At 40.6% G+C, this 26,373-nt stretch overlaps 2 protein-coding genes across 2 annotated transcripts in view; both read left to right on the plus strand.

Annotated features, from left to right (window-relative positions):
• The window catches only part of LOC121934963 (cytochrome c oxidase assembly factor 8), a 723,331-nt gene that overhangs the window by 165,552 nt on the left and 531,406 nt on the right, over nt 1-26,373 (plus strand). The gene's annotated exons all lie outside the window — the stretch shown is intronic.
• The window catches only part of TNFAIP2 (TNF alpha induced protein 2), a 79,688-nt gene that overhangs the window by 43,267 nt on the left and 10,048 nt on the right, over nt 1-26,373 (plus strand). The window contains 9 exon segments of the mRNA XM_042446546.1: nt 10,355-10,361; nt 10,364-10,714; nt 12,997-13,639; nt 15,333-15,447; nt 17,877-17,999; nt 19,018-19,118; nt 19,228-19,326; nt 21,490-21,616; nt 23,517-23,639. Of these exon segments, the coding sequence (XP_042302480.1) occupies nt 10,355-10,361; nt 10,364-10,714; nt 12,997-13,639; nt 15,333-15,447; nt 17,877-17,999; nt 19,018-19,118; nt 19,228-19,326; nt 21,490-21,616; nt 23,517-23,639 (1,689 nt within the window).

Genomic DNA, 26,373 nt, shown 5'->3' on the forward strand with positions numbered 1-26,373 from the left:
GATGATGATTCAGAAAAAGCAGAACACCACTTAGGCTCCTGTGTCTTGAATCAGCCAACAGTCTAGTTGCTGTACTCCAAAATAAAAATAAAAAACAAACAAACCAATACCCCAAAATAAAACAAAACCAAAGTAAAATAAATACTGCATCCACAGAGCACCACATGGGTCCTGATTATTGTAATCTTGTAGGATACACATTTTGATATCCTGTGGATACTGTTGCAGGGTTAAATCAACAGATTCCAGTTTTGAATTTCTGCTCAGAGCATAATTGCTCAGTATCGTCAAGGGCATATTGCTGTTTTAATGAGTGGAACTGTTCCCCTTGCAGCCTCTCATACACTTTGAATATCCCCAACCCCTATCACCAAAAAGGGGTTCAACTCTGAAGGCACATAACAACTCAACAAATGCACAATACGAATGATTACTAATGACACAACTGCCTCTGCATCATGAAAACCCTTATTGAGAATTTTGAACAAATGGTGTGGAAAATAAAATTCATAGCTTCTAGGGGCTCAGATTGTAGCATTTATATCTAGAATCAAGAAACAACTCAGGGTTTGGAAGTGGACACGAGGTTTGCTAGTGGGTGGAGGTGACTCGGCAGTTGGATATCTGTTATTCCTCAGGCTGTAAAAATTATTATCTTGAACACTTACATGCAGTTCCCGGCAGCTAAGTCTTGTTGCTAAACTCCAAGCTGGTGGTGTCAATGCTGTGCATTTGCAGAGGAGGGGAAACCACATTAGAGGGGTGAAGCTGTATAGACAGCTTTCTTTTTTTCCAGTTAACAGGTCTCTGGTGGCCCCATATCACTGCAAGACATCACACGTGTCAGATGCCTTGCAGAGTATCAAATTTGTTTCAAAGCATTTAAAAGAGATATTTTTAAGGGTTTGGTTTTTGGTTTGTTGTTGGTGTTGTTTTGTGTGTGGTCCATTCACCTAATAAAAGTAAGGGCCAGAATACTTTGCTTGTCTCCCAAAAGCAAAACATAGCTGAAATTCAGACACAGGATAATCAAATGGTTGCCATCCAGGTATTTGTGGACTGCATCTGCCATCACTGCTAGACAGCACAACATCTGGAGAGCCACAGAGTGATTTTCCTGCTTCTGCTCCCAAAGTAATCCCCAGAATAAAGGATGCAAGAAACACAAAACTACACAGTGCTCAAGCAAATTAATCAACATGCAAGGCACCCACATAGTTTAAATTATTCTGGCAACGTGGCTTCTTAGAACTGTGAACATTAAGCTTAAAATAATGTTTTAAAATGTATTTCTTGATGTAAGGGAGGGTTTTCCTCAGGGATATAAATCTGACTGGTTTCTGACCCCAGTTACATCATAACGAAACATGCAAAGAGCTGTGGAAGATTTCACAACAGCTCTGCATTATGTGCTGTCTTCAGTCGCTGATATTTCAAACAATCCCATTGATCTGGTTTGACTAGAAATATTGAAACAGCATAATCCAGTTTAATGACAATCAGTGGGACACTACGGTTAGTTTTAACTGGATTGTGTCTTTGGAATGTGTTTTACTTTGGTTTTGTATGTTTTAAAATTTTAATTAAGATTCTTTCCCCCCTTTCTATTTGCACGGCACATGGTGAGGAAAATAGTGTTTTTCTTTCATGCTTTAAAACAGTGTGGATAAAGGCAGAGTTTAAAAGCCCTTACAGCTTTAAAATTGAAGTTTGATTATTTAAATATGGTGTTTTAAAAGTATAATTTGTTTATACATTTGTTTAGTTGCATAGTTTTCTTTTCTTTTTTTTCAAAAATAGACTGGTTAAAACTCAGTCTGAAGTATGTTAAACTTACACTTACTTACAACTTCTTAAAAATGATTCAATTGCATATCTTCCAACTGTCCTGAACTGGCAGGGACAGCCAGGATTAATCCTTTGTCATCTCAGTTTTTCAGCTACTTTTAAAACATCCCAATTTCTCTCTCCTCCCCTCACTTACCACCTTTGTCCTCAACTGATTTCTCTTGCTGCAAACTAAGTTCAAAGTGCCAAAGTGGTTTGCCCTCAATTAACTCAGCAGAGGGAAGAGAAAAGGAGTCTCATCCTTCCCAGTAGGCTCAGACAAAAGTAAACTGGTGCAGCTGCTCCCAGTGTGTGCGTTCTTCCTCATTAATAACTTCTGCCACCTTGACCACATGCTGATGCTGCTTGGCCTTATGTGTCCTGGTTTTCATCTGTGAAATGTTGAAGGGTATGCAGTGGCCCTTTCTCAAGTTAAAGGTTTTAGTAAAGAACCAGAGGAGGAATTTTTTAAAAAATCCCTATGTAGAAGAAATGTAAATATGGCTATATTATGATCTTTGCTCTGGGGCCTAGGGCACTCATCTCCTCCCAGCTCTGCCACAAAGAAATACTGTCCTCTGTATCATTAGGGCAACAACCCCATGCATATTTGCCAAGGAGACAGAACCTGGGTGATGTAGTGGTTTGAGTGTTCGGGAGACCAGGGCCTCATTCCCACTTACAAATAAATTGGTTTGCAATCGATGGATCAGTTTGATAGGGGAGCCTGGTTCACACTACATTTGTGAACACACTGTTACACCATTAGTGTACACACTACACAACATTTTCCCCGATTGCATTTTCTTTGTGTAAAATAACCCACTTGTCATCCACATTGACTAATGAATCGATTCAGCCGGCAGGCACATTTAAATGGCAAATTTGAATCAATTCCAATCTGCATCCTGTTCACACTTGCACTGAATCAATTTATTGCAGAAGGCGCAGAAAAAATGAGCACCAAAAAGATCTGTGTTAAATGGGTCTAGTGCAGGGGGGCCCTCACCAAACTGCTTCAGCAATTCGGCTCACGTGCAAACAAGGGTCATTTAAACCACTTCAAATCGGTTAGTATGCTGGCTTATAATATAGTGGGAATGAGGCCCAGGATTCAAATCCTGCTCAACCTTGGAAATCCACTGGTGACCTGGGGCCATACCCTCATATAGCCTAGACAAAGGCAGTGGTAAAGCTACTCTAAATAAATCTTGCCAAGAAAACCTCTATGAAAGGCCATAAATTGGGGTCACCTTGAAGGCACATAAATGCAACAACAAAGCACTGTTGAATAAGTATGGTTTAAATTATCCCCAGAAGACAAGATAGTTGATAGTTATCTTCAAATCACTGCTTGGGAAAGTTTGGTTTGGTTTGGGTTTTTTTACTACAACTCAGAATCTCACATCCAGCATGACCATAACATGTAAAAATTACATTTTTGAAGCTGTGGTTTGCAAAATTTCCCAACCACTGCTTCAAATAAATGAAACACTGTTATTCACAAGACGGAGCAGATGTATCTCTGTTACTCCAGAGTCACGATTAGAACCAATGGATAGAAATGTTCAGGGAAGCATATTTTTATAAAGTAGAGAAAACCAAATGGCAAGATCTGTTCAACAATGGAGACAAATGCATTGGGAGCCAGACTATCTCTTTTGACAGCCATCTCTCACAGTCCTATACAGATAACTGCAAAATTCCTGCACTGTGCAAGAGGGTTGAAGGGGATAATTTCCAAGTTTGTGTTGTATCCTCCTATTTTTATGCTCTTCAGTTGTCTTAGACCTGCAGTTAGCTTCGTCCTCACATTATTCAGGTTTGTTGTCATTACTACTGTTGTTCTTCTTGTGTGTCTTCAAGACAATCTGGAGGCAATCCCATTACAGGATTTTCTTGGCCAAATTTATTCAGATGAAGATTGCCATTGGCTTCCTCTAAGGCTGAGATAATGTGACTTGCCCAAGGTCTCTTTCCATGGCTGAACCAGGATTCAAACTCCGGGAGCAGCCAGAGTATCTTGGCCCCAGAGTTGCTCCAATCTCTTCTGTTATCTGGGGCCCTCTGTTGCACTGTTGGGTGGCTATTTGCACACGTATCCCACTGTGTTGTCAAGTGTGGGCACAGCTATGGCAAGCAACTCACTCGGAGGTCAAAATGAAGCATCCAGCATCAATTACATGGCTGAGCACTAGGAGGAAGGCAGGATATAAATAGTCATCATCAACAACAACAATCCAGAGCAAGCAACTCACCACCACAGCAGCAGTGTTGCTATTCTGCACAGTGAAGCTGTGTTTTAAACAGCTGACTGGTGTTGCAACAGAGGAAGATCCAGAGCAAATGATAAGGTTTTTTACTCCATTGCAAGGGGGGAGTAGCACTGCATAATGGTTGGAGTATTCGACTACAACTCTGGAGAACAGGGTTCGATTCCCAGCTCAGCCGTGAAACTCACTGGGAGACCTTGGACAAATCACAATGGGCAATGGCAACCCTCTTCTGAACAAATCTTGCCAAGATGATATCACCACCTTAGGGTCGCCATAAGATGGAAATGACTTGAAGGCACACAACAATAGCAATACCCCAGATCCTTTTTGCATTTTCAATTCCCCCTCAGCTGGCTGTTTTTCATCCAGCATGCATTCATCAAATCCTGTACTCAAGTGTATAGATAATCTGACAACTGAAGCAAGACTTCACATATTTGATGGAGTGGTTGCAGTCCATGAAAGAGTGTGGCCAACAAAAATTGTTAGGTCTAGAGGCCAGGGTTCTATTCCCTGCTCAGGCATGAAAACCACTGAGTGATCTTGGGCAAGTCACACTCTCTCAGCCTCAGGGGAGGCCAGTGGTAAACCTCTGAACAAATCTTGTCAGGAAAACCCAATGATAGGATCGCCATAATTTAGAAGTGACTTGAAGGCAAACAACAACAAACAGTGCCACAATACATTTTGATGTTTGTTCAACAAGTGTCTGGCATGGCTCTTCCATTCCTGCCTGGAAGTTAATACAAGTCTTTGCTGTGGGAAAGTTCTGTGCTCTCATTTGTCTCTAAATAAAATACAGATGGGTTGCATAAGGAAAACAATTTGGTTTAGGAGGCACTGTGGGATTAAGGCAAAATAATTTTAGGAGAAAAGAAGGAGAAAAAGAAAAACAAAACAGAAAGAAGAAGAAATGAAAAAAATATACCTTCTTAGAGCCTTATCACACTTGACGAATCCAGCGCAGAAACAGGATTTTAAAAGTAGAAAAGAAACTGCAAATGCAGGATGTTTTTCAGACGCATTTGTGCCAAAGAAAAATAATGCAAAAATAAAGTGAATTGAAAGTTCACAAAAACAACACGTTACTTTTGGTGTTGTTTTTGTTGACTTTCTGTTCAATTTGAGTATTTGCACCAAAGAGCAATAACACAAAAATAAAATGAATGGAAAGTTGACAAAAACAACACCTTGTTACTTTTGGTAAGTTCCCAAAAGTAAAAAGGTGTTGTTTTGTTGACTTTCCGTGTATTATTGCTGTTTGGAAGAAAAATCGTCTGAAAAAAACCCCACATTTGTGGGTTTTTTCTACTTTTAAACCCCGTTTCTGCCCGGGATTCGTCTAGTGTAATAAGGTCCTTAGATCATGTTATTCCTGGGATGGTGAACAACTCGGCAGAGAGTCTCACTGGGTTCAGTAGTACTTACTCTCAGGTTACCAGCTATATTAGGCAAAGGAATCATGATGCCATCCAGATGTTGGTGGACTGCATGTCTCAGTAGCCCTAGCTAAGAGTGAGGAATGCTGGGAACTGCAGTCCAACAACACAATTCCTACCTCTGGTTTATATTGAAAATTTACATATTTAGTATACCTAATAAATAAAGAAATATGCAACATGCTATTAAGATACATTTTAAATCAACTTTTCCTACTTCTTGCCACGGTTTGAATCAGCTTTTTACTGCTGGCCATGGTTTAAAGTAAATTGTCATGATTTAAATCACCTCCTCCTGTTTTCCAAGGATGTGTGTGTATTCCTGTAAAATAAACACCAAAATTAGATACTCATCAGATAACGCTTCCTAAAAAGTTTGTGTAATGGGGATTCTGGAATGCAGTTTAAAAAAAGACATGTTTCATCCCTTCCCCATAATTCTTTAGTAACATTTTGAACTGAGGGGGGATACAAAACCATTGTTTTGGAAGTGTAATTAGTATGGCATTAAGAGATGTATTCTTCCCTTGGGGCCCATGGCTATCAAGATTTCCTGTTTCCTTGTTACCATTACAATAAAGATGCTGAGGTTCTTTTTCCCCACTCACACCCATAAATAAATTATTATCCCAATACATGTCTAGTGACAGTTCGGATGGCAAGGCGGTTGTCACCCACATGTCTCTGAATCATTTATTTCAGTTTTTCCACCTCGCTGAGAGCATTCAAAACAAGAACTGCCATTAAACCTGTGACCAAAGTTCAGCTGACACCAATAAAGTCAACTCTTATCAGTACTTTGTACAGACTGAACAAAATGCAGTCTCCCACGCTCTCCTCCCAAACCAGACTACTGAATTTTGGTGGCACAGGGAAACCCCTTTAAAACAGGTGTTTCCTAGTTGTTTTGAGACTGGGCAGCCAAATTCTGGAGACCTGAGGACCAGTTTCCTGCCCCCATGATCTACCTCTAACATTTCACAGATGAAAACTGGAACATATGTGACCAAGCAACAGCTGAATGGGTTTAAAATGGCAAGAGTTGTTCATGAAGATGAACCTACAAGGTAAGAGAGGTTACAGCAGTTTGCTTTTGCCTGAGCCTACTGAAAAGGACACGATTCCAGCCCTCCTGTCCTCTCCTCCCTGCTGAGTTTACAGTGCACTTTGAAAGTCACTTTGCAGCGCTTGAAGTAAGCTGAGGACTTGAGGGGGGAAGTGGGAGGAAAAATGAGAAACTAGGATATTTTAAAAGTAGCTGAAAAAGTAGGATGACAGAGGATTAATTGGGACTGTTGCTGCCAGAAGGACAGTTGCATCAGCCCTAAAAAGGAGAGGATCAGAAGTGGATGTGGCCAGATATACCCACTTTTGGTGAGCTATGGACAAGGCATAGGAAGGTCTTGTTGTTGTTGTTTGCCTTCAAGTTGTTTCTGACTTACGGCAACCCTAAGGCTTTCATGGGGATTTCTTTGCAGAGTTCTTCAGATGCGGTTTTCCATTGCCATCCTCTGAGGCTGAGAGCATGTGACTTGCCCATGATGTTCCTGTGTTGTTGTTGTTTCAAATGCTGAAGCAGGGAATTGAACCACCCTGATCTCCAGAGTCATAGTCCCAGCACTCAAACCACTACACCACACTGCCCCCCCCCCCCAGGAAGGTCCTACACCTTGTTTTAATACCAGATTTAAATTGAGGGTTTGAGGGAAGGTGATGGAGGCGGTTTAGGAGTGTCCCAGGTAGTTACAAAAAAGCCTGTGGCAGGGATAAATCCAACCTACAGGACACACTTTGTGTTCCCCTCTCATAAAATTTTCGTTTCGTTTGCCATTCCATTTTAGCAACAAGTTGAAAAGCTGTGCATGTACATGTGTGCAGTCTGGACCTGCTAAAATCACCCATCCCTATTATGCAGCTTTGGTCGATAGACATCTAATCTCACAGATCTATGAATAAACTGTGACGTGTAGCTGAACAATGAAGGGTTAAGCTAGCTGGCTTATTGTATATATTACCTTAAGCAGCATAAACAGGAGAGCTGAACAATTCAAAAGTCTTTGGTCAAGGACAAAATTGAATTAACCCTTCAGTTTCCACACAGCCAAATCCTCCTGGAGAACTGTGAGCTGAGGATTCAGACAAATCAGTCAAATCTTTTGAATACCAGCTAACAGGACTGTTCACATAAAAGAAGGAAGCATATACACAGAGTCTATATGTGGCGCAAGTACTTTGTTTCCTAATCCCTCTCATGTGCCACGACATCAAGTTCTCCAAACCTTATACCTGCCAGTCACCCTGGAAAGGGGACAATTTGGGATTGATCTTGGCTCCGTTTCACACTACTCATTTATAGCACTATGATTCCACTTTAACTAACAAGGCTATGGAATTGTGGATCTATAGTTTGGTGAGGCGCCAGAATTCTCCATAACCCCCAACATTTCACAGATGAAAACCAGGATGTGTGCAGACAAGTAACGCCAGAGTGTGGTCAATATGACAGTAGTTATTAATGAAGATGAATACATAAGATAGGAAAAGCTGCAGCAGGTTGCTTTTGCCTAAATGAACAGGGAAGAGCAGGATCCCACCCTTTCTTTCCTCTGCCCCAGCTTGAATCAATTCATGCAAACTGCTTTTCCCATTTTTTTGCAGCTATGGAAGTAACCTAAGGACAAAGAGGTAAGAGGAGAGAGAATCTGGGACATTTCTAAAACATTTGAAAAAAGTGGGATAGTAAAAGATTAATTTGGACTGTCCCTATCAAATTATTACAATTAGGGGAAATGTGTTTCTTTGGCTAAGAATTCTATATGCCTCTCTCTAACTGCAAACCCAAGGTTTCTATAGGACACTTCCAGGACAGTTAAAGTGGAATCATGCTATAATTTAGTAGTTGTTGTTATTAAATCATAAAATAACACAGAAGTCAATCATCACTCACTTATTCCTGTTCCATTTGCAATTCTCTTTCTCAAATCCTTGACATCCGTTCTAGTAGATCCTGATGAATACAATTGTATTATCCCTTGTCACATTTTTACCTTTGACTCGATCACAATTTTAAAGATACTTGCATATGTATACCATATATTCTCTTTTCTGTTACATCTTTTACCTGTAAAACCAGCAATAGCAAGCTCTCCCCACATATTACTTAAATATCTCATGACATGATCCCAATCATTTACCAATTTGCCGAAGCTTTTCTCCTTCAGAAGATGAGCTAGCTTGTCCATTTCATCCATAGCTATTAGTCTCACTGACCAGTCTTGCTTTGGTGGTATTATGATGTTTTTTCCCGTTGGGGACATGTATCATCCTGGCTGCAGCCATCATGTAAAATATAATTCTTTCATTTTGATTATTTATTTCATTATCAACTATTTCTTTTTGTCTTAGTAGTTAAAGTAAAATCATAATGCTGTAATGTGTAAGGGGCCCTGGATCCATCTTTGCCTGGAGCATCTCTTATCGACTTCCGTTGATGCAACAACTAAACTCATTTTGGAACAGGGATAGCCTAGTCATGATGATTCATGCACTGGCCACGTCACAACGAGATTATTGTTAAGGCATTCTGTATGAGTCCGGCCCTTTTTAGTAAAGTCTTTGGTCAAGGACAGAGTGGAATTAACCCTTCATTTTCCACACTGATTGATACAGCACATAGCAAATTGGGTGCTTGGTGGTGCAACCAGTTATATGCACATTACACCTGTACAGTGGCATAGCTTGGCAGTAGGTGACCCATGTGGAGTAAGAACCATCTCACTGCCCTCCCAAAAAATTGTCAATGCTCTGTTTTACATGTTTGTTGTTGTTGCATGCCTTCAAGTCATTTCCCACTTATGGCAACTTATCATAAGGTTTGCTTGGCAAGTTTCTTCATAAGGGGCTTTGCCATTGCCAACCTCTGAGGCTGAGAAAGCACAACTTGCTCAGGGTCACCTACTGGGTTTCCATGGTCGAGACAAAATTCAAACCTTGGTCTCCCAGTGTCTTAATCCAATGCCTAAACCATTACATTACACTGTTTGATATAGTTACTCACTTATTTTCTCCCTGCTCCCACTACCACTTTTGTTTCTTCTCCCTTTCTGTCTATCACAACAGTTCCTGGGGCCATTTCATAGTACAGGTATAGCATTATGATTCCAATTTAACTTCCATGGTTTCATCCTATGGAATCTTGAGTTTTAAAATTTGGGGAAGGATTACTTAGATTTCTCATTCAGAGAACTGTAGTGCCTCACCAAACCAAATCAACAACAGGATTCCATAGGATACAGCCATGGTAATGAAAGCTGTAACTCAATTCTTAACCCTCATGATCCCATCATGCCTAACCATTTGCCATGCAGTCTGGGTGTCATGGGAATTTTTGTCACAAATCCATATGGATGGACCCAGTTTTGGGAAGGCTGATGCATGAAAAATCATGCCATATTTTAAAATGAAACATATTAATTAGGGCAGCTTTTTAGTGAAATAAAATGTAAAACAACTGGTTCATTCAACTCGTACTGCAGTCTTACAAATGCTTGCTGGGGAGTAAGTCCCACCGAACTCAACAGGGCTTGATTCTGTTTAAACTGCGGTGCTGATGATTGCAATGTGAATATCGGAGTCCTGTTAGAAAAGGGTATCTTTCTGTCAATGATGAATATTATTGGTACACTCTTAAAGCGAAAATAGCCTGGCTTTGACATTGTCTTCTTCTGGAAATTAACTTTTGCTCCTCGTTGGCTGTTCAGTGATATATTTTTCTGCTTACTCAGTGCAAATCCTTCTTAATATAATTTGCAGGATCAAAGAGGAAGATGATAAAAGCAATGCCCTTTTTCTATAGCAGTCCACCAAAACCTGTCAAAAAAAACAAGGCCAGACAAAACGGGTCAGCATCATCTGAATCAGATCCTGACTCTGTGTCACTAGAATCCTCCACAGAAGAATCTCAGTTCAAAGGCAACATGAAATCGGGAAACCAGAGACGGGATCCAGAAGAGCTGCAAATCACTGGAATAGTCTCCTGTAGCCCTGAAGAAAAGAAGCATAAAGGACTCAGGAAAAAAATTGTCAAGGGTCTACTTCACATAACTGGTGTGAAAAGCAATGAAAAGAACAAATTTAAGGAGCCTCAGAAGGAAGAGAATCATCCCATTACAGGTATAAAAAATAGCATTTTCAACCATTTTCCAAATATGTGTGTATATTCTTCCAAATATGTGTATATATTCTTCACGTCCTTCCTCAAGCTGGGAAAAGTTACTTTGACGACTGTAACATTTTGGACTACAATTCCCACAATCCCCAGTCAGCATATCTAGTAGTCATGCTGGCTGGTGGATTCTGGGAGTTGTAGCCCAAGAAAGTTTCCAAGCTCTGTTCTGCCTCTCTTATTTATGTTGGAAAACCAGATCTGAAGCGATCTCAGCAGATAACTGTCTGGCTTCTGCTTGACATTCTCTAGTAAGGTGTTCTTACTCCTCTAGGTAAGCAATTCAATTGTAGGACTCCTCTTATCACCAAAAACCTTCAGTGCTGACTGATAGCTGCCATGGCAAAGTGAATCCACTCTGGGTTCTATTACAAACTGTTAAGGAGCTATCCAGAAGACTAAATCTATTTTGGATTGCTTCTTTAAAGTTTGGGCTAAAACCCAGAGCAGATTCACCACCCCACTGACACGAAAACCACTAATTACTGCTTTTCTGTATCCACCTTGAAATCCTCCAGCCAGTATGGAGTTGCAGTCCAAAAAGTAGCTTTCCAAAGCTCTGCACATAATGATATAAATAAAGATCTCACTTCAGTTACTAAAGTATACCTGATGAAAAACCAGATTTCAACCCTGCCTTCCCCACCAAAAAAAATTGTGCAATACAACTGACTTCAGTGCCATTATCATTCCACTGTATGTTTCCAAACTCCCAGAAGCAGCCAAAGATGTAGCAACGAGGCAGAGGAAGTACACAGTATAATAAGATCAGAGCATAGAGCAGGCTACAGACTTGTTTTTAGGGGAAAGGGAAGACTTGAAAGAGAATGGCAGTTTTGATGTGCTCCAGTGTACAGTACTTGTATCATATGCTTTGTTTCTCTCTGTAATTAAACCCAGGCTTGTAGTTATGATGTTTTTGATTATCTCTTGGGTGGCCTGTAATCTGAATAGCAGTGGCTTGCTTTGAAAGAAAGATCCAGCATAGTTGGAGTGCTGGACTAAGACTCTGGGAGACCAGGGTCCAAATCCCTGTGTGGCCACGGAAAACTGCCAGATGACCGTGATCAATTCACACACTTCAACCTCAGAGGAATACACAGGCAACCCACCTCTGAATAAATCTTGCACACACGAAAAAGATAGGTTCACTTTAGGGTCAACTTAAGATGGAAATTATTTAAAGACACAAAGGCACAATGCTCTGCCCAGTTCAGATTGCAAGCTGCTGATGGATCATCAGTAAAGGAACAATGTGCATGTGATTTTACCATGTGTAAAATACTTCATAGCTTCCCTTCTCTTATGCAGGGGAATGTATGCAAAAGAGTTCCTTGTGTATCTGAGCCTGAAGAAGAGATGGTGAAGAGGTGATATGATGCCCCTGTTCAAGTATTTGAAGGGATGTCATATTGAGGATGGAACAAGCTTGTTTTCTGCTGTTCCAGACAGAGAATAGGACCAAGAACAGTGGATGCAAGCTACAGGAAAAGAGATTCCACCTCAACATTAGGAAAGCCTTCCTGACAGTACGAGCTGTTCAACAGTGGAAGATACACCATCTGAGTGTAGTAGAGTCTCCTTCCCTGGAGGTCTTTAAACAGAGGCTGGATGGCCATCTGTCAAGGGTGCTTTGATTGTGAGTTCCTACATGGCAGGGAGTTGAACTGGATGTTCCTTGGTCTCTCTTCCAACTCCATGATTATATAATTCTATGTAGCCAGGTTGTGGTGAGGACAGGGGAAAACTGGTGTAATTGGCCCACGTGGACTTGCCCTACATTAGCAAGGCAATGAATTCACTTGCCGTCCAAAAATGGATGTTTCGTAGCATTCCTTGAAACAAGGGCACAATACAGATATTGCTTATTAATACTTCAAAGAATGACATGACTCCTCCCATGCTGATGGCCTTCCTCATTCATTTAGATCAGTAGAAATATTGAAAATGTTGAAGCAAGCTATAATTTTGTTGGCTCTTTTGGCTGCTACATCACACTGTTGACTCAAGTTTAGCTTATGGTCTGCCCCTACATTCTTTTCACATGTACTGCTTTACTATTTTAATAGTAAATGTTAAAATTATGCTTAAAATATAAACTGCTTTGAGAATACTGGTGTGGGAGGCATGGGATATATTGAATGAATGATTGAATTAATGAATAACATTTAGATTAAAAGTCTGTTGGAGGTACCATGATGTCCTTCTTCCCTTTTTTTTTTTTTACCAGCTGACCAAATCAGATTGCTGATTAAGGACCAGAAATTCATTGAAGCTAGTGAGCATCTCCTTGTCATGGAGAGAGGAGCCAATGGTGATAATTCAGACGGCACAGCTAAGGAGGAAAAGCTGGATGATCAGGGTGAAATTGAAGATTTGTATGGTCTTTTGAAACAAGAAGTCCTCACCATTATACGCTCTTCTATCAGCATTGCACAGTCTCAGCCAAAATTACTGCAGAATGCAGTAGGAGCCGTAGTAGACCAAATGAAGGAGGATGAGAGATCCAAGACAGAAGAAAAGATACTGGGGGAAATGATGTGCTCCCGACCCAGAAAATGGAAAGAGGACTGGATGGATTCAATCCAGACATCTGTAACCGAGCGAATGCAAGCCCCTCCATTTGATGGGGATGCCAGCCTCTCTACCACTGCTCACAGTTTCCTTCACATGGGAAAGACAATGAAAGAGGATCTTATCACAGTGGTGCAAAATATTAAACCTCATTACCCTGAGCATTTTCAAGTGTGTAGCACTTATGCCAAGTTCTACCACCACTGTTTTGCCTCTCAGCTGGAGACGATTGCTCAGTTTGAACTAGGGAAAAAGGACACTTACCTTCTCCTTTCCTGGGTGCAGAACATCTACCCAAAGTAAGTAGTGATTTGCTCTTGTGTACTGCTACAAGTCTTGTCAAAATGACTGTACTCTGTGAATGAAGTCTGAACTGGCCAAGAGCCAACTGAGCTGCCCCTTAGACCAGCCAAAGCTGTGTTGAATCCCAACCCCTCCCAACCTAGAGATGCTGGAAATTATTTACGACTACAGTACATTCATCTTGGCCTAATTTTGGGCCAGCGCTGTGGCTGTGTCCCAGGGCTGGAGGAGGTTTGGATTTGGTGTAACTCAGCTCCTCATCATTGACACCTTCTCTTGTCCCTCTGCTTAGCCAGCAAAGCAGTTCTGCCAGGTAACAAAACATGATTCTGCCAGCAGGATACTTTTTCTGCTGACAGGATAAACTTGTACTTAAACCTAACCCCCCTACTGCCAGCACATTTTTAAATTAGGAATACAGTGCTTTAAAAAAAACTGGTGCTGAAATGGGGCACAGTGCACATGTATTTGCATTGGAGTGAAGTGGTGTAGCATGATGGTTTGTGTGTTGGACTACAAATCTAGGAGGCAAGAGTTTGAATCCCCTCGCCCATGAAAATCCACTGGATGATCTCAGGCAAGTCACATCTCTCAGCCTCAGAGGAAGGCAATGGCAACCCCCTGAATAAATTTTGCTAGGAAAATGCCATGATAAGTTCACTGTTGTTGTTGAGTGCCTCCAAGTCATTTTTGACTTATGGTGATTCTAAGGTGAACCTATCATAGGGTTTTCTTGGCAAGTTTCTTCAGCAGCTTTCCATTGCTATCCTCTGAGGCTGTGACTTGCCCTGTGTATTTGCACCAGCATGTCAATAAGCATGTGTATCTGCATGCTTCATGATACAACATGTACAACTTCACTTCTACCGCCTTGAACTGGGTGCAGACATCACTTCCTTAGATCTAAGGCACCAAAAGGATTCTGACCAATGTGTTTAAAAATGTTATAGGTAATACTGTACTAAGCTAGAATGACCAATAGGCTAAGCTTGCTATGTTCCATTGTTCAACATGGTCCAATGCAATATTCTGCTGATTGTTCTAACACTGCTGCACATTTGGATGCCTGACAGTGAAAATGGTTCTGTCCATATTGATGTGAAGGGGAATCATTAAGAAAATAACGGTAGTGGCATGATGGCATGTTTAATTTCATGACACCTGAACACAAATGTGCCACATTTCAATGCCTTTTTAGCAAGCAGAACAATAACAGGATGTCAGTATTATACAAAGGGAAGCAATTTTTTTTTGCATTGACTTTAAAAAGATCAAATTTACAGTTCCCTTTAGATGAACTCCAATCTTCTATCAGATTTCATGCTTTGCATTTAGCTGTCTTAAAAATTCCCTTTAAATCCCTTTCCCACCACTATTTCAACAACTGAGACAAAACATTGTACTTGAATTCCCACTGAAGAACATGCCAATGTCAACTATTTGTTTTAGAACTGTGAACAAGCCAGAAATGTAAAATATCAAGTATGAAATCTGGGTGGTTTTCATGCTGTATCCAAGAGTTTGGGGTTTTTTTTTTGGGGGGGGGGGGGTGGGGGGGGTATGATTTTACAGTTAGTCTGTTTCCACATCTGATTTCTATTGGGGATTTTAGGAATGTGGCATAAGAATTTGGTGTTACTGGAAATGGTCCTCTTGAACTAAGTTGCATTTCTTCTTTGGTTATTTCAGTGACATCAGACATCACCCTGTTTTAGTTAAAGAGCTGGAAGGAGCCAATCTTGAAAGCCTTTTACCATCTAGAGAGATCAAACAGCTTGAAAGTACACACCTGGCTAATGAAGTGGTGAGAGAGCTATTTGTTCTTTAAACTAGTTCTTTAAAGTTTGTTAAGTCACATTCACACATGAGCTTATACTTAAATATCCAGATGCCATCAATGTAGCTGATGTTTCTTCTTCTTTTAAAAAGGCGGTTTTTGCCAAACAGCTTTATGTATATGGAATACATGTAAGGGAAGGGAAGATTATGAAATGTGAGAGGGAACTGGGAAGTAGCTGGCATTGAGCAAGCTCATAGGCAGCTTGTCCAATTTCAGCAGAAGGACATTGTTCATGAGGAGAGATTATTTGCAGAACATTGCACCATCACAATTTGAAAATGCATGGCTGATATTCTCTCGACCACACAGAAAGCAGGGGTGTTTCTAAGGGGTCCAGAGTGTGTGTGAAGGCTGACACTCTCTCAGTGGAGAGTGTCAGCCTTCCAGTGCAAAATATACTTCTTTACCTCTCTGTAGGTAGACAAGACTCCTGGAGACCAAAGGTCCTTGGAGGGACCAGTCCACTTACTCACAGGTGGCAAGGAGGGCAGGCAGGATGCTGAATGGCACCTGAACACTCTCAGGACTTGGAAAGAAGACTGGGACAGTCCCTTCAGGTGCCTTAGTCCACCAGTCAGCAGTGGCAAGTAGATCAGAGCCTTTCTCTTCCACAGCGAAAGCCTGATCTACTCCTGTGGGACCCTTGGCCTGGTGGACCCTTAGCCTGGCTGAGTTTGTCCTATGGAACCCTTGGCCTGGCCTCTGAGCCTGCTGAGGGTTACTACACTGCGGTGGCACCTTTCCTAGAGTTATCACTGTCAGAAACTACTCACAAATGAGCTTTTCCCCGGGGCTGAAGAATGTTGAAGTGGTATCCACTACAAATGCTCTTGATTAGAAGCATTTGCACTGACAACGCCATTCTCTCTCTCTTTCAAAACCTTGTCAGAGGGACTTCTGAACTGGTATTTCCAGAACTGGTATACCTTTACCTTCTACTTAAGAAGATAAAATAACAACAGAGAGAGAGAAAGAGAGAAGAGAAATAATAGATAAAATTAAAGGAAAACACAAACCAGTGTCTAGCCAGCAAATAAAACATCAAAAAGGAGCAATAGCAGCCAAAAAAAAGAAGGCTCAAACCCATAAATATTGTCCATATGAAAGGCTGAGCAATTAAAACCACATCTCTGGCCTGTTGAAAAGTTTAATAAAGTAGGCTCTGGGCAGGGAAATGTGTGGAGGATGATGTATGGATGGGATGCCACCATGGAGTACAAATCACTGTCCATTTGGCTAAACCCTGAAGATACGGGCATTGAAAGGAGAACCTCTGAAACTGATACAAAATGGACAACTTCAAATAAGAGCAGGTGATACAAATAGACCATATTTGATTGTTTACCTGCAAAAGAAGAATGAGGGATCAAAAAATCAAAATTGTATAAAGTTGTAAATAAACCAAGTTTGATTGGAATATGATTGGAATATAGAATTAAAATATTATTCTAGTTAGAATTCATTTCGGTAAACTAAGAGACTGGGAAAATTAAGGTGTGAGATAGTACTGTAATGGTTAATCGGGATAGCTTATAAGAAAAAGGAAGAAGGTTTGAACAAAGTCCAGGAAGTATATTTTGTTCATTTATGTTGTGATGTACATTGTGATATGTAGTGTTTATGTTTTGATGTTGTAAAATATTAGGAGTGGAGTTAGGTAGTAGATCTGTTGTTATGTGTTAGATGATAGGTGTTACGACTTAGATGTTATGTTATGTAACATGTACTGATTTTAATACTACCAATAAAGTTTACTAAAAAAATATGATAGAATCATAATGGGGGTAGGCAACTATGAAGTGGGGGCATTCCTTCACAAACATGCACCCTGCATCAGCATGACTGGAGGTGACACTATATCAAGGGGTCTTTTTTTGAGGGGGGGTTGTTTTATTTGTTTGTGTGAGTACTGCAAGCCCTTGGTATCCATCATGGTTTGGTTCTAGAAATAAAGAAAAAACCCAGATATCAAAATCTGTGGATGTTCAAATCCTATTAAATACAATGGCATTGTAATGGTTGAATCCATGGATAAAAAGCCATGGATTTGGAGGGATGGCTCCATTTTGAGTTTGGGTATTGTTGAGTAGTTGATGGCACAGTTACCATTTTTTTAGAGTATCCTGGAGGGCTGCAGAAGCTGCAAGACTCATGAGCCACATGCACCTTACAAGCTTCATTTCCTCCACCTCTGAATCACAGAATTAGAACCTAGGTAGTTCTGCATGCATAGAACGTACTCTCCGTGTATGGCTTCTTCAGTGAGCGGGAGAGAGAAAAAGAGAGGAAGCCCAAACAGGGGCTTTGACTGATCTTTTGGTTGCATTACAGTGATTTAAATGTAACTCGAGCTGCTAATCTACATTTTGGGGTTTTCTCCTTGACCTGTAAAGGAATCTGTTAAACGCTGGTTGACTCAGTGTCTGAAGGTAGAAGCCTTGAGATGGACTCAAGAGGTGGAACCAGTGAAACTGGATGGTTATTTTCACAGTGAACTACCAATAGATGTCATACAGGTAATAAAATATCCTTTATTCATAAAAACAAACAGCTATACATAGCTTGCTTAGCTTCCAGTTTCTTTTGATTTTTATTTATTTTATATTTTACTTTATTTTGTAAATATGGAAAGCCAAAGGTAAGGCAGTTTGATTTTTGTTTCATTTTTTAAAGGACCTTTTAATTTCTCTTTTAATTCACAAATACATGTGTTTCTGCTTATCTACATGAGTTTTTTTTAGTATGGGGCAACCACTACTTTGAATGTATTTTTTGCTTCCAAACTGATATGTGCTCAACCAATGACTGCAAAAGTTCTAGCTGTGGGATTCAAGGAGCTGTGTTTCCAAAAAATAGCTTTTCAGTCTCTGAACCCAACCACTTAAGTTTGCTATTAGAAACAGGAGATTATCAGATGGGGGAGAGAAGTGAATCTCGTCCTTAACCTGTCCATGACAGCAATCAATGCGAAAAACATTCACATATTCGCACTGATCATGTCAGTGAAGTGGATTTGTATTAGCGCATTCTTCCATTAATACAAAATGAAGGATAAAGACAGAACAATTTCACTTCAATGATGGGGCAATGACAGGATAATCACAATATCATGTGAAAGTATTTTGTGCAATCACAGTCAATTGCAGTTTAATAACAGGACACTGACGGGAAACGTGTGACGTCATATGAAAATCTTGTTGCTATAATCACAAGAAATAACGGGACAAGGACATCCTGTCCCCTGTCTGATAATCTTTCTGCACTGCAGAAATAACAAAGTTTCATACCACTTTAAAGTTGTAGTTTTGTAAGATATTTCACTTTCTCCGTCAGAGAGCTCTAGTGCCAAAAACAAACTACAAATCCCAGCAGTCCATACTATTGAGCCATGGCAGTTAAAGCAGTGTTAAACTGCATTATTTCTGCAACATAGAAGCAGTCAATGATAATTGTAATGTTTATGGAATGATGAGTCTTTTGCTTTCAGGATGATATAATGCTGATTCTTTCATATTTTTATTATTATTATTTTAGGCCATCTATGGCGCACGAAAGCGTGCTGAAGACATTACCCCAGAGCTTGGCACAAGCATTTCAGCCTCACTTTTGTTTGAACTCCTGAGTTTTCTGCAAAGGTGGGACAGTAGGTTGTTGCATTTCCTATCATGACCATGTTCTGACTGTAAGGCAAACTTAATAATTTTTCTTATCCACCTCTCTCTGTCTATCCCTCTTTCTCTCTAGCTACAAGAAGGATCTGGATATTTTTATTAAGGAAAACAAACAGCACCCCTATTATGAGGCTACCATCATGGCAAACATTAATAATTCCTTGTGTTTTCGGTAAGGATAGAGCAATGGCGACTTTTTTTTCAAGTACTTAGAAGGCCAGATAATGTATGTACATAATCATTTTATATGGGCTAAGCAAATGTCCTCTGAACAAATCTTGCCAAGAAAACCCAGTGATAGAGTCGCCGTAAGTCAGAAATGACTTGAAGGCTCACAATAACAACAAAGCAACCTGGGGCCCACTCACATCATATGGATCAAAACTCCCATAAGCCCCAGCCATCATAGGAGTTGTGGCAAAAACATTTGCCGGGGGGGGGGGGGCACAATGTTTTCCAATCCCTTACCAGGTTTCTTGCTAATGAGAGTGCCGTAACTGTCTTCCAATGTGAATGTACAAAAGAAGCAAAACTTAATTCAGTGTAATAATAAAAAGTAAGGAAAACATAAGAAGCATCCTACTGGATGAAACCAAAGGCCTTCCTGTATGGCAGGGAATTGGACTAGATGCCAGCTCTAAGATTTTATTATTATACCTGGTCACATGCTCTCATCACACAATGCCCAACCAGTTGCTCTCTGGGAAGCTCACAATCAGCACATAAGAGTGAGTCCCATGTTTCTCATGGAGAGTATCTCAACCAAGCCAATTTTTCTGATTAATGATGGCCACTGCCTGTACATAAATAAATGAGTGTGGTAGCCAAATACAAGGCATGGGAAGTTTTGAGTTTGTTCCCAGCATAAATTTAATTTGAGACCAGGTATACACAATCCATGAGCCAGTGTGGTATAGTGGTTTGAGCATTGGACTATGACTCTGGAGAGCAGAGTTCAAATCCCTGCCATAAAAACTCACTAAGTGATCTTGAGCAAGTCATCATCTCTCAGACACTGAGGATGGCAATGGCAAACCCCTCTGAAGAAATTTGCCAAGGAAACCCTGTCATAGGTTTGCCTTAGGGTCTCTCTGCATAGGAAACAATTTTAAGGCAAAACAACACACACAACATACACAATTTCTGCTGTTCCACAGGTCAGGTCTCATTTGACATGGCTATAACAAAAACATGTGTTGTTGTTATTGACCTGTGCCTTCAGATTGACTCTAGCTTATAGCAACTCTTTCATAGGGTATCTTGGTGAGATTTATTCAGAGGAAGTTTGCTATTGCCTTCCTCTGAGGGTTGAGAGAGTGTGACTTGCTCAAGATCAACCTGTAGGTTTCCACAGCTGAGTGGGAATTTAAATCCTCATCCCTTGGATTCCTAGTCCAACACTCAATTCACTGCACCTCACTGACTCCCCCCAAAAAGAATACTAAGTAATAAAATGGTGGGGTAGCCATGTTGAACATAAGACAAAACACAACATCCAGTCATTGTTGTGTTGTGATAAGGGATGGAAACAAATTCAGTTGATGAAAGTACCCAGCCATCTTAAAATCATTTGGAGCAAGGGAGATGTGGCTTGAATTTTCTGTCTGCATAAATCAAGGATGGGCACCCATAGGAAACTAAAGGCCACATTAATCTTTCTAGGAGATCTTGGAAAGCAGCACAAATTGTTTTCCTCCAAAATACCTCCAAATGCCCTCTAGGGAAGTGGAAGGTATTTCTGCCATTTACTTTTTTTTATGGGAGGGACATTTTAGATGATTCAAGAGAGACCTTGTTTAACAACAGGACCTAGTGAAAGTCACCTCTTGTTCCTGGTTTTTTAATGGCCTGGGGACTGATTTAATGGTTTTTTTTTCATTTTAATTCTTTCAAATGTTTTAATTTTTTTTAATGGCCTGGGGTGGGGGGGGGGAACATGGCAAAAATGACTCCTAAGCACCCTGAGGACATTTGGAGGGGAGAATTGGCAGTCTCTCTCTGTAACATCTGAAACAAGCACGATGCAGACTTGTGACTACCGTAATTACCCTTACTCTTCTTCCCTTACATGATATTCCTTTATACAACAATTTTGCCTCGTGAAGAATCCAATAGACTTCAAAAGCTAGCACCTTCCACTTGATCCAATAAAAGTATCATCACATTGGGTTTGTGATACAAAGCAATGGGTTTTTATTATTTTTTTACTTTAGCATTGCAGACATTTTGCATTTTGTAAGCTGCTGCAAGCAGAGTGTGGAAGGCATTTTAAAGTAATTTTACCTGAGGGAGGGCAAAACCCACCATCTCTTTTTTGTTTGTTTGCATTTTTTAGGACTCATGCTGAAGAAAGCACAACATCAGCACAAAATGACATCAAAATGAAAATTTTTACCACACTTAATGAAATCCAGAATGCTGGGTTCACTGTGCTCCTTCAAGACTTATTTCAGGAGATAGAGGTAATAATCTTCCCAGTGTGCCACATACCTCATTTCAAGACATTTTGCTACCTGAGGCTAAGGACAAACTACAGTACCTGTTCTTCTGCTCCTTTGACCTACAGGCACTAATCGGACTGATAATCTAATTGTACTTCAATCCTGCTAACAGGAAAGCATTTTCTGAATTGCAGTTTAAGGGCAGTATGCTATGCATAGGTTAACAGACACTTGACACTTATTTTCCAACAGAGGGGAATTGCTGGATGGTGAGTTCAAGAGAATAACAGGGGTTGGTGGTGACTGATGTTTCCACTGTTCATCCAACACACTCTTGGATCTGTGTCATACTGCCTACTTGTAGGATTGGCCCTGTTTTTATGTTTAGTTTGGCCAAGAGACTATATCAGGGTCAGGTAGCATAAATGGTCACATGTGGAATTATGCATTAATTGTGTTATACCATTCTTGTGTTGAATAGCAACATTGCACAGCTGAACTGAGACACCAAATGTGGAATTGCATGCACAACCAAATGTGCATGCACATCTGTGTACAATGCATATAATCACAAGTTGGAAGGGGCCTAATACCCATGAATCCCAACTCCCCACCCAATGTTGGATCTCCGTTATTCCCAAACTCTGGTCCTCCAGGTGTTTTGGACTTCAGATCCCAGAAGCCTCATACATCTTGGCCAATGGTCTGGGTTTCTGGGAGCTGAAGTCCAAAACACCTAGAAGACCAGAGTTTGGGAATGACTGAGCTAAAACTCAGGAAGTGAGTATCCAGCCTCTTTTTGAAGACATCCAGAGAAGAAGATCCCACTACCTCTCTAGGCAATTGGTTCCATTACCAAATAGATAACACTAGTACAGTATCTATCCTCCTGCAATTAAGACCATTAGATCTGGTTTAACCTGTAGTACATATGGCACCCACAATCAATATTTAATAGGGAAATTTTATTAGCTCAGTGAAAGCTACTGAGAGGGCTTGAACAATTAAAAGCAGGGATCAAGCCTGTGTATACCAGTACTGAGACACAGAACACCAGAATGCAGGGTCCAAATGTAGTTTTATTTGCAAAAAGAAATCACCACTCATACAAAAGCACACCCATAAGAACTAAAAGGTGGTAACAGTTAGCAACTTTAGGGGTTATAGAGGGTAATAATGTACCAATTCTAGAATTGCAAAGACTGGACAATCAGTGCAAATGTCTCTGGGCAATGGAATAATTCCTCCAGAGGGAAATATGCTCAGACCTTTGTTCTTGTGCAAACACCAGGTCTATCACTCACTATCACTCCTATTAATGAAGGGATTGTGCAGATTCCAATCTAGATTGATACGTACTGGCCATGTGCTCTTGATCTTCCCCCATGCTGAGTCAGTCAGATCTCCTTATGTGGTCACAGATATCCTTATATGGTATGGCTAGCTTCCTGCATTGGGGGTGCTTTCCTGGCTACAAGCCTAAAACATCCCTTTTGATATCAACTTGATATTAAAAAAGAAGAGGGGGGGCTAGACCTTGGTTTAATAATGTACATACATATTAATATGCAATGTATATCTATATTTCACTTTGCATGCTTAAACTGGATGTAGGTATCCCATTCCTGTAAGGGATATATCCACTTTTGTATATCCATATCTGTAGGGGAACTTATGACACCCCATACGATTCCAGCCTGTGTTTTCAGCATGACAAAACTGTAACTGAGATTCCATCTGATGCTAATGGAATGTATATTCCACATAGGACAACGGTTGCTAGCCAAGCAGTAACCATGAGGCAGTTCTCTTTGAGCTAAAGGGCAGAACTGAGTCTAGGTGTCTTGTGGCAGCCATTGCAAAGGGGGTATGTGGGAATTTACCTTCAAAAAGCTTAACAGTTTAATAAAACTTTCCTCAGCCTCTTTTTAAAACGTTTACCCAGAAGAAATGGGTCTCCTGTGCAGAGATTATGCCTGAGATCATAGCAACCACCAGCCACTACATTTCTACATTCAAGTCTCTCAAAGACCCTCTCTACCAGGTAAGCTGAATCAGTAACCCTTCAATTTTAGCTTGGGGTAGGCATGTGTGCAGAATCCAAAATCCCAATGATCACCTCATCCCCTTGCAAGCGGACCATGTTGTGCCTTTTTACATTTGAAAATTGCCTTGGAATCACAACCCGAAGTCATTGCCGGTTGTGACTTCCCAGTTTATCTAGGGGAGGGCTATTTGACATATCATTCCTGGCAGCCTCCAGATGTGGCAGTTGAAGCAAAAAACAAAACAAAACCCAATGTTGTTGTTTTGTTGTTCTGTGCCTGCAAGTAGTTTCCATATTATGGCAGCCCTAAGGCAACCCTATCATAGGGTTTACGGAGGTTGGAAATGTGTGACTCACTCAAGGTCACCCAGTGGTTTCCATGGCTGAGCAGGGAATTGAACTCTGATTTTCAGAATTGTGGCCCAACACTCAAACCACCACATCAAGCTGGTTCTGAAAACAGAAACAAACAAACAAGTTTGGGGAGCGATTCTAGAGATTTTGAAGGGAATCTGGCCAAAGCCTACAGACAATCAAAAAGGACCTGGAGATCTCTGTACGTCATATGGTTTCCAACTCAGCAGTAAACGTCATATGGTTTCCAACTCAGCAGTAACAAAAGCTTAGCGCTAGCCCATGTACCCTAAAGCTGAAGAAAGACAGTTTGTTTATAAGAGCTGAAATGGTCTAAGAAAAGTATTCATCTCCATAGTGTATCCATGCACACAAACATTTCCTCTTTATCCATATAACCCCTGGTCAGACAGGTTTCACTTAGTTATGCAATATTAACAAAGGCTGCACAACCTGATTATCAGAGTATATACACCACGTACATGCCTACAGTATTCTAAAATAACCAGTTATCTTTGTCAGTGCCTGAAGGATCACTGGCCATGGAGGCTGGGGGATCTGGGCAGTTGTGATATTAAAAAGTAACTTTTCCAAACTGGCTCCAGTATTAGGGCCAATTCAAATGCCAAAACCTTGATGTGCAAATGACACAGAAAATTTTTACTACCATATGGTTGTACTTTCTATGAAGTTGGTTGGGGGGTGAGGTATAATTTGTAATATACGTGTTGTAGCACATGTACCAGCTTAGAGAAGCTCTAATCCAGCCCTATATGTTCTTGAGTTTGCTAAGCAGACCACAGCATGGGAAGCAATGTTGGGTTTGATGACATCAAAGATCTAAACTGTTTATGTAACACCTTGCCTTTCTCCCAGTATGGGAACCAAGGCCATTATTAGAGCCTTGTTGTGTTGTGTAAATCTACCTTTGTTAAATGGTGATTGCACTACACCACTCTTCTGCTGAATACCACCACTGTGCAATCAACTGTGTATCTACCCATGTGTCTCTTTATTGTCCCCCTGTGCAATGAGGAAAACATAGTGCCCGTTTGTGCAATCCCAGTGAATAAAGTTGTACATTGACTTTTTATTTTTTATTTTGCACCATCCAAGAATATTGGACTATGTGGCTGAGATCCTGTTGGTTAGTCCCAATTAGAGCAGATTCACTGAATCCATCGCTGAATAGTGATTCAATGAGTAAATCCGGTTAATCCAGTATCTTTTCTTTAGTTGGAATTAACACTAGAATTTAGGCCCATTTGTGGATCTTTAACAATGAACTGAATACATCCATTGTGCATCAGTCACAAAAAGTAGAACTGCATGTGTAAGGGAACTTACAGAGATGTGTGTCAACCAACAGGATTCCAGTCTAGATTTTTGGCTCATGTCTGTGGAGAGAAGAATGTGATTTGGAGGGCAGAAGTATGACATTAACTTTTCCCCCTACCCATCACTTGTTTCTGGTGTTTTCCTCCCACTAAGCTAGTGCACCAAGCTCATATCTGAGAGGCTTAAGAAGAAGTGTCAAGTACTACACAGAGGTCCAGTGGAACAGCTGCTTCTCTTAATTAAATCACCTCCCCCACATGTTTTGATGGTTTGCAGCTGGTTTCCCAGATCTAGATCTTCTCCTGAACTTCTAGTCTGGCTCAAAGAACAGAGCTCTTCAACATCTCTCCCTTGGCCTCCCAAACCAACTGAACCAAATTATCTTTCTTTTCCATCTCTTGTTTTTGACCTTTTCAGTTTCAAAGTCTAAGCAAAGACTGGGCTGAATCTCTTCACTCCCCTTTCAATTGCTGGAGCCAATTCTTTTCTTCTGCAAGCCTACTACTTTGCGTTTGTTCCAAAACAGCCAATGTAAACTCACAAGAGAAGGGCTTTTGCTTGAATTTCCTACTTTTATGTTCTTAAAATAATCCACTGAGCTAACTAGGTTACTTACTTGAACTGACTGGTGAAAAGCAGGAACTTGCTCATGGGGCCAGTTTATTGTTTCCCTCTGACATTCCTCATTGCTTGTGATCATAATCATCATAATCCTCTTAATGTTTATTATTTTTTTCACTTCCAAAACAATATATCATATAGTAAGCTAGTTTATCGTATCATGAGGCTTTCTCCTTCTTTTATCCTAATGGGAGGAGGCTAAACCGGGACAGGTCTCATTTCATACACCTTAGTGATAACACAAGGAGCTCAAAACAGGAAATCTGAAGAGGATTTTCCCCCTATTAACCTTGGGAAAAAATATGCTGAGAAAAATAAATCAAAGATCCAGCTTTATGAAATACATGCATCTTGTCTCACATTCAGACAGACTGCTGTACAAAATGGGAGCCCTGAACCAGAGGTCTGCACAATCTAC

The sequence above is a fragment of the Sceloporus undulatus genome, chromosome 1 (genome assembly GCF_019175285.1).
Source record: "Sceloporus undulatus isolate JIND9_A2432 ecotype Alabama chromosome 1, SceUnd_v1.1, whole genome shotgun sequence".
Classification (NCBI taxonomy): domain Eukaryota; kingdom Metazoa; phylum Chordata; class Lepidosauria; order Squamata; family Phrynosomatidae; genus Sceloporus; species Sceloporus undulatus.